The 8,610-nt window shown below is 53.5% G+C and overlaps 1 protein-coding gene across 1 annotated transcript; it reads left to right on the top strand.

The window, feature by feature from the left end:
• The first annotated feature begins 6,574 nt into the window (after positions 1-6,574).
• Positions 6,575-8,383, top strand: HOXB13 (homeobox B13). Its single transcript, XM_024745895.1, has 2 exons — positions 6,575-7,178; positions 8,130-8,383. Exons 1-2 carry the CDS (start codon positions 6,575-6,577, stop codon positions 8,381-8,383), a joined length of 858 nt encoding a protein of 285 aa, XP_024601663.1.
• Positions 8,384-8,610: the final 227 nt, after the last annotated feature.

Below are 8,610 nucleotides of genomic sequence, written 5' to 3'. Positions count from 1 at the left end.
TCAGAGTCCTCAGATGGTAACAAGGAGCTACTCAATGTTCATCTCAGGCTGAGGCTGGGATTCAGAAAGGCAGATGGCATGTGTGTGTGTGTGTGTGTGTGTGTGTGTGTGTGTGTGTGTGTGTGTGTGTGTGTGTGTGTGTGTGTGTGTGTGTGTGTGTACAGCCAGACACTCTTGGAGGCAGAAGGGTTATTTTCAAGGCTTTCTTGAATTCTCAGAAGGTAGTGTTTTGTGGCATCTTTCCCTCCCATCTTGGTTATGCTCCTTCAAAGACAGGAACTCATGAGCACCATGGACAGGACATGTCTTAGAAGGCATGGATTATGGGCCATTTTCCTCTGCTCCATTTTGTGTGTGTGTGTGTGAAATGCTTGCCTTTCTCTTCTTCCAACTTTGTTTCTTGAAACATAACTCAGTGAGGGGAACAGGGAAAAGCTTTTGCTATGGTGGTGGTGGAGGGAAGAGGGCCACAGGATGGTCTAGTCCTGGGCCATTGGAAGGGTCTCAGATCTCTCAGCAAGGGGAATGAGGGAATCAGAGCAAGAAATCAAATCTTTCAAACTGTACTTTCCCCTAAACCTCAAAACTACAGCTCCAGTTCAGGCCAAATAAGCAGGTTTGGGACTGGAGGGGCCAGGGCCTCGTTGCTGACATTCCTCTTGATTTCAGGAGTGAAAACTTAGCAGGGTCTACACGTGAGTAGCCAGAATTTATCCTGATAATTATCACCGACATCCACATTCCCTGAGGGAGAAAATAAGGTGGAGAAGGGGGTGGGGGGCGGGTTGTGACTCAGATCGCTTTCTTGAATTTGCAGGTACGTTTGTTGATATATTCCCCATTCCTGAGCCCCATGCAGGATCCCAGGGGCTGGAACAAAGGAAGCTGAGTCTCCCAGGACCCTGGAAGCTGCTGCAAACCCCAAAGACGTTGGCCGTGGGCTCTCACTTGAGGATCCCACCTTTATGAGTGGGATTTGAGGATCCGCTCCCGAGTGTGTGTAGGGGTGAGAAGGCTGGAGGGCTCGGGGAACTACAGGGTGAGGGTGGAGGAGGTGATCTCCCGCACCAATTTTGTCCCATTTAATGGGCTACTGCGGAGTTTACACCCTAGGGCTGATCGTTCCATAACGGTTGCCTCTCAGAGGCCAGGTCGAGGGGCTGGGTTCCCTCAAGGACCTAAAACCTGCGCCCCACCCTCTAGACCTGCGCGGAATAATCAGCGGCGAGCCTAGAGGCCTCTTCCTGGCTCTCGCCACGGTTTTCCTCCACACTGAGGCCTTCAACCTCCAGGAGCGCTCCCTTCCCTCCTCCCGCCTGCCCTGCGCCACTCTTGTGCCCAAAGTGAACACTGATGCGGACTTAAAGAGCAGCTGGTCCAACGCTTCCCTTCTTACACACGGCAGATAGGAAAACGGAGGCACAGAGAGGGGAGATGACTTTTGCCCACCACTCCGAGCTAGATCAAACCTTGCCTGAACCTTGCGCCCCTCAGGGCGGCCCTCTAGGCCCAACATTCCTAATGGCTGGGGCCGGATGCGCCTGGGCTTCTCTGGATTGGGGCTGCGGGCGCGTGATCGAGGTCGCCCTCCCAGTAAAGCGCACGGTCCGAAGGGGGCATGGGGTCTCTGGGCCAGCGGGCCTTCCAACCCGGCATGCGCACACGTGGCAGGCCAGGAGCAGCCGGCTGTTCAGCGCGCAGCAGCTTTACTCCCTTCCCTCCGCACTCCCCGCCTCCCTCCCTCGGCTCTGAACCCCGCTCACGTTCCCCGGCTCACCGCTTCTCCGGTTTCTCGGCGCCATCAGGACGGTGGCGGCGGCCATGTGGCTGGCACTAGCTTCTCCCCTTAGCAGACCCTCTTCGATCGCCCCTCAGATCCACTTGCTGGGTGGTGGAGGCCACGATCGGCTCTAATTTATGGACTAATAGCTGGATCCCTCAGCCTCCGCCTCCGAAGCACTTAGGTTCGTCCTGAGAGGGTCCTAAGCCCAAGGATGTCGCAGGGCTGCCCGGGCAAGAGGGACGCGGAGGTGAGAGTGGCCTCCTCAGGCCTCCACTCTCCGGTTCTTGTAGCTCCCAGACTCCGCCGTCATTTTGTCCAAAAGGTTTTCCTCTGAGGCCCGTCCAGGCCCCGCCTGACTTCTTTTCAGGGAGAAGGGCCCGGGTCGCCTGTCATCCCCAGTCGGGCCCGGCCGTTCTCGCCGCTGGCGGGCTCGGGCTGGCGACGCCGCTCCAGGAGCGCCCTGCGAGGCCGCCCCGCCAAGGGCAGGCTCCGGCCGCGGGGAGCTGTGGGCAGGCCCCGTGCAGAGAAGAACAATGGAAAAGTGAGAGGGCCGGGAAAGGGGGTAGAGAAAAGTAAGAAGGGAAATAAGAGAGAAAAAACAGGAAAAAAAAATAAAGAACTAGACGAGAGGGAAAGAGAAAAGGAAGAGGGAAGGAAAAAGGAGAAAACGAAAGAAAGGAAAAGTGAGAGGAGGAAGAAGCAAACAAAAGGAAAACAGTATAAGTGACAGAAAGAGAGAAAGGAACCAAGGGGAAAATAAAGGTAAACGGGGGTGGAGGGGGGGTGGGGAGAAAGTAAGCAGTAAAGACGAGAAGAAAGAAAGAAAACAAGACGGCCCCAAAGGCAAGATAATCAAAATTAAAGGAAAGAAAGGCAGAAAGAAAAACACAAATAGAAAAGAAAGATTCCAAAAGACAAAAGACAGATGAGAGAACATACAGCCAGAAAGAAAAGGAACGAAGAAAAGCCCAAAGAAAGGAGAACACCGCATCAGGCCATTTTCCTGAAACCCAGAGAAGTAAGCGACCTCCTCAAGCAGTTCGGCCAGGCCCGCGCACTCTGGCCGGCCAGCGGAGCCCCAGCCTTTCCAGAAAAAGAAGCGTTGCCGCTGCAAATAAATTCTCATTTTTCATCACGACCTCCCTGAAGGCCGCGGTCGTCGCGACCACGTACATTCTTCCAGGTGGGAGGACGACGGCACCGTGCGCTCGCTTTGCTTTACAAAAAATAAACCATAATTTAACAAATGCCCCAAGCGGGGCTGGTGGGCTTCTCTCGCCCCCTCCCCCTCGTCGGCGGTCCCGAGCCCGGGAGGGGCGGGAGCTGACAAGGAGGTGCCAAGTCCCCGTGGCCGGAACCCCCGGGGGCGAGGCGGCCGCGCTCAAAGGCCTGGCTGTAAAGGTCACAGGCGGTCTGTGGGGCCGCGCTGAATGGGCTCCCGGAGGTAAACAGACTCTTAACTTTCAACTTGGCCTTGACCTTCCTGGAGGTGTCTGGCCGGTATGTAAAGGAGCAGCTGAGGCTTTCAACGCGTTTGGCTGGGTCAGTAAAGGGGGTTGGGATTCGGGGGAGGCTCAGGGGTCCTGAGGGTCTGCCTGGAGGCTCCCAGCAGGACACAAAGGAGTCTGTGGGGCTGGGGGAAGGGCTGGCGCAGCCTAGGCCGGCGGGGAGGTAAGGACGCCTGGGTTGTCCTAAACTTCAGCCCTGAACTCTTGTAGAGCCCAGGGAGGATACGGAGGCACTGAGCCTCAGGTTCTCTATGTGGGAACCGCAGGCTTTACTCGAGGCTGAAAGAGGCAAGTGAGAGGTGACCAATACTCTTTAGAGAAACTGCCCTTTTCTTTTCAAATAAAAACAGGTGCCTTGTAGTTCATTAGAAACAGATACACATACAGAAACAGAAATAGAGCTCATTTATTCAATTTAGAAAATGTTTTCATGTGCAAAATCTCATTTAATCTTCACAGCTTTCCCGTGATGTAGAAATTATTACGCCTTTGAGGAGATGGATAATTTTTACAGATAAGGAGGCAATCTTACCTTATCTGACTCCAGTTGAGGTCTATGATAGATCACAGATTGTTGCAAATACATAAACATGTACAGAAAATGGGAGCACATGCTCATATGTTAATAATATGATATCCAGAACTGTTCCCTGGTATCTACTAGATGCTTAATGAATTGGGGAGGAGGGCTTCCCCGGTGGCACAGTGGTTAAGAATCCGCCTGCCAATGCAGGGGTCACACGTTCAAACCCTGGTCTGGGAAGATCCCACATGCCGAAGAACAACTAAGCCTGAGCACCACAACTACTGAGCCTGCGCTCTAGAGCCCGCGCCACAACTACTGAGCTCGTGTGCCTAGAGCCGGTGCTCCGCAACAAGAGAAGCCACCGCGATAAGACTGCGCGCCGCAGTGAAGAGTAGCCCCCTGCTCACTGCAACTAGAGGAAAGCCCGTGCGCAGCAACGAAGACCCAATGCGGCCAAAAATAAATAAATAAATTTATTTTAAAAAGTGCCTCAAAGATATTTAAAAAATAAATAAATTGTAGAGTAAAACAAAAACAACACCCCCCATAGTATTTACTTGTATTGAAATGTATCTGTTTACATAGGGGTCTCCAGCACAGCTGGTGAGCTTCTCCAGGGCAAGGCTTGAGTTGGTCACCTCTGCATTCCACAATGATGCAGAGTTACATGCATTTAGCTGCTTGTTTCCATGGACACAGATAAGAACACTAATATCCAAAAAGCACAGTTGCAGGCAGTGTTGCTATGAATCTTTAAATTTTTGTATTCAATTATTTTTCCTTCTAAAAAATAGATAGTCTGGTGTCAGGCGAAGAAACAGCCAGTGTACGTCTTGAATTTTTTCACAGTGAACACACCCGTGTAAGTGTCATCTAGATTGAGATTGAGAACATTTCCAGCCCCCAAAAAGGCTTCCTTACATCACCTCCCTGTCAGGAGCTCCCCTCCCCAGGGTGATCTCTTCTGACCTCTATCACCATAGATGGATTTTGGCTATGCTTGAACTGCATAGAAATAGATTCCTACAAAAGTTTCTCTTTTCTGTCTGGCTTCTTTCACCCACCTATCTGTGCGATTGATGTTGGGTGTAGCAGTCTCTTTTTTTAAATGGATGTTTAGTGCTCCATTCTTTAATTATAGTACCATTTATTTGCCCATTCTACTATTGATGGACATTGGGTTGTTTCTATTTTTGAGCTATAATAAATAAAGCTGTTTTGGACACTTCAGTACATGCCTATTGATGGACATAAACATTCATTTCTGTTGGGTATATTCCCAGAAATGGAATTGATTGGTCTATTTTTTAAATTTAGGGATCTATTCATGCCTGTGTTGTCATCTACCAAGCAAAAACCAGTAAAAAAAATTCTTAGTCTTTAGGTAAAAATCCTGGTATTTCTGCCTTTCATAATCAGACAAACAAGAGGTTGTAATAAGAAACTGGAAAGCATCAAAGAGACGTCTCCTCCCTTTTCTCTCATGTTGTTTTCAAATACGACAAAATCCATTGAGGATTTCATGCTTGGTGGCCTCATTTATTAGCAGTGTTCACTGAGGGTGATCTATCATCTTCACTACAGCCCTACAACTTGGGGCAACTCCAGTTTGCATGGGCCCTTTCCCAAAAAAATGGCTCAAGTTCAGACTCAGGTTGAACTCAGGTGAGGGGGCACGGCTAAGCCCACCTAGAGGGCAGGTGGTCTGTTCTATATAATTGCCCTTGACCCTGGTGTAGAATGCAAAAGTTCCTGTCTTCTCCAGAAAACCTGTGAGTTCTAGAAAAAGTGAACCCAGAAGGATTTGATTTGGGAGGGGTAGTGGTGGAAACAGAAAACCTCTGAAGACAGATCTGTGAAACAAACTGGTTTGGGTCTTCTGCCTTGCACTGCACAATAGGCCCCAACAGAGAGGCCTCAGGCAAGTCCTCCAGTGGTTGGGGCTCCCTCTCCCATCTCCTTTTCCTTCTAAGAAAATGTAAAGCCTGGAGGAAGCAGATAGGGGAAATGGAAATCCAGACCCCCTTTTACAGACAGGTCCAGAAGCTCCATTTCCACTTTAGGTCTAAAAGTTTAGCGTCTTCAGTTCTCAAGTCTCCTTCTTTGGAGCACGTGTCCCACTCCCTCTCCCTCCCACCCCTCTCCGAATCCGGAGCTTTCTGGGCACAAACTTGAGTCCCTGGGGAAGAGAAGTCCCAGGCACTTCCCCGGGCCCGGGAGCAGCTTATTACTGCGCATCCAGGATGGAAGGGGCACCTGGAGTGAACTGGGATGCTAGTACCTAGGACTCAAAGCAAGGGACTTCCAGAAATACGCCTTAATCCCCATTTTCCAGCCTCCTCTGACTCAGGCACATTCCCGGGTTCCCCTTTCAGGCCCAGAGCGGCCTCCCGGCCCCACCCCCGACTCCCCTTCCCCCCACGAGATGGACACTTTATAGGGAGAGCTTTTTATTCTCTCGTTAAACCTGCCAAAGCTGAGAGAGAGAGAGAAAGAGAAAGCGGGGGTAAAGTATTTTCGCAATTTCTGCCATGAAGATTTTATTAGCTTCTCTCCGCCAGGCCGCAGCCAATCAGCGCGCGTGCCCGGGCACCTGCGTCTCCTGCGTCAAGACGGCCGGGCTGAGCGAATGCAGGCGCCGAGCGAGCTGGGAGCGATTTAAAACGCTTTGGATTCCCGGGGCCTGGGTGGGGAGAGCGAGCTGGGTGCCCCCTGTATCCCCCACCCCCGGCACCCCATGAGCCGACCCTCGGCCCCATGGAGCCCGGCAATTATGCCACCTTGGACGGGGCCAAGGAAATCGAAGGCTTGCTGGGAGCCGGAGGGAGTCGGAATCTGGTCGCCCACTCCCCACTGACCAGCCACCCGGCGGCGGCGCCTACGCTTATGCCCGCTGTCAACTACGCCCCCCTGGATCTGCCAGGCTCTGCGGAACCACCAAAGCAGTGCCACCCATGCCCCGGGGTGCCCCAGGGGGCGTCCCCAGCTCCGGTGCCCTACGGCTACTTTGGAGGCGGGTACTACTCCTGCCGAGTGTCCCGGAGCTCGCTGAAACCCTGTGCCCAGGCGGCCACCCTGGCCGCCTACCCTGCGGAGACTCCCGCGGCCGGGGAGGAGTACCCGAGCCGCCCCACCGAGTTTGCCTTCTACCCGGGGTACCCGGGACCCTACCAGCCAATGGCCAGTTACCTGGATGTGTCGGTGGTGCAGACCTTGGGCGCCCCTGGGGAGCCTCGCCATGACTCCCTGCTGCCTGTGGACAGTTACCAGCCCTGGGCCCTCACCGGTGGCTGGAACAGCCAGATGTGTTGCCAGGGAGAACAAAACCCACCGGGTCCCTTCTGGAAGGCGGCATTTGCAGGTAAAACTGCCCACTACTCTGGATCCCCTTGGCGCTGAGTGTGGGGTTGTAGGCCCTCCTGGCACTTGCCTGGGAGGAGGTGGAGGGAGACTTGGGGCTGGTGAGGAGGAGCTTGGTTCTCCTTGGTTGGCTATTAGGACTCTGAAGGAGGGTCCAGGCAGTTAGAGAGCCTGGGTAGAGGCCCCAGAGGGTCTGTGTGAGGGCCTGAGCTGTGGGCTCTCTGAAGCCTGAGGACCACCAAGCCCCTGACCTCCCCAGGAGGCCTTGGGACCAGCCTTTCAATACGTTGGTGTGTTTGGCTCTCTTTGCTGTTGTTTGGGGCTCAGGGTATCCCTGCCCAGCAGGATCCCAGTTTAATTCTTCAAAAGGGCCAAATAACTCTCAATTCATTGAGTATGGGGTGCAGTGGGGTGAGTGGGAACAGAGAAATTGGATGTTCTGTAAAGAATACAACCCCTCACTTTCTCTCAGATGAGTTTTTCAGTTTCCAAAGGGAAGTTTAGATTTCCTGCAGCCATGGCTTAGGTGTGTGCATTAGTGCATGTATGTGTTGGGAGTGGGGGCAGAAACGTGTTCCCCCTGTACAGAACTTGCTTGTAGTATCTATAAGAATGGCCAAGAGTTGGAAAATGCATGTGAGGGTGGACATATGTAGACGGTGGGCAAAGGTCTGGCCGTGTGTGATGGGTGTGTTTGCAGACTTGCAGGTGTGAGGGCAGTGAAGAGTGAGGGTGGCCTGCAGAAACCGCTTTCCAAGGCTGGGCGGTGGTCAGAGCTGGAAGCCGAGGTGTCCTCTTGTGCTTTGGGGGAACAGGAGTGCACGAATGCCTGTAGGGTTACCTGAGTGCTCCTGCAGGATGACTTAGCTTGTGGGGCCTGGGTCTGCGCCCGAGCTTGCGCCGGGCGGTGGTGTGAGCATGTCTTTCTCTCCCTCCCTCTCCTGCCGCGCAGACTCGAGCGCGCAGCACCCTCCAGACGGCTGCGCCTTCCGCCGCGGCCGCAAGAAACGCATTCCCTACAGCAAGGGGCAGCTGCGGGAGCTGGAGCGCGAGTATTCGGCTAACAAGTTCATCACAAAAGACAAGAGGCGCAAGATCTCGGCGGCCACCAGCCTCTCAGAGCGCCAGATCACCATCTGGTTTCAGAATCGCCGGGTCAAGGAGAAGAAAGTCCTTGCCAAGGTCAAAACCAGCGCTATTCCTTGAGGGAGCTCCCTGGCTGTGCCTGGGGAGGGGGGGAGGAGGAAGTTGGAGTATCCTGGGGAGACCAGGAGCCTGCCACAGCCAGGTTGGGGCCCAGGACTCTGCTGAGAGGCCCCCAGAGGTGACACTCTTCCCAGACCAATGCTCCTGGGCTGTTCCTCAGGGACAGCTTGGGTACCCCATTGGTCCCAGAGAGCCAGCGAGGCCCAGAGTTACAGCCCAGTCCACCA

This window comes from Neophocaena asiaeorientalis, unplaced genomic scaffold (assembly GCF_003031525.2).
Source record: "Neophocaena asiaeorientalis asiaeorientalis breed wild unplaced genomic scaffold, Neophocaena_asiaeorientalis_V1.1 scaffold1, whole genome shotgun sequence".
In the NCBI taxonomy this organism is placed as follows: domain Eukaryota; kingdom Metazoa; phylum Chordata; class Mammalia; order Artiodactyla; family Phocoenidae; genus Neophocaena; species Neophocaena asiaeorientalis.
Note: the sequence above shows the minus strand (reverse complement) of the source record. Positions and strands in the feature narration are given on the sequence as shown.

Excerpts from the sequence above, each read along its gene's own strand:
- HOXB13 (XM_024745895.1), top strand. The coding sequence starts at position 6,575 with ATGGAGCCCGGCAATTATGCCACCTTGGACGGGGCCAAGGAAATCGAA. Across the intron at positions 7,179-8,129 it reads CTGGAAGGCGGCATTTGCAG|ACTCGAGCGCGCAGCACCCT; the intron begins GTAAAACTGCCC and ends CCTGCCGCGCAG.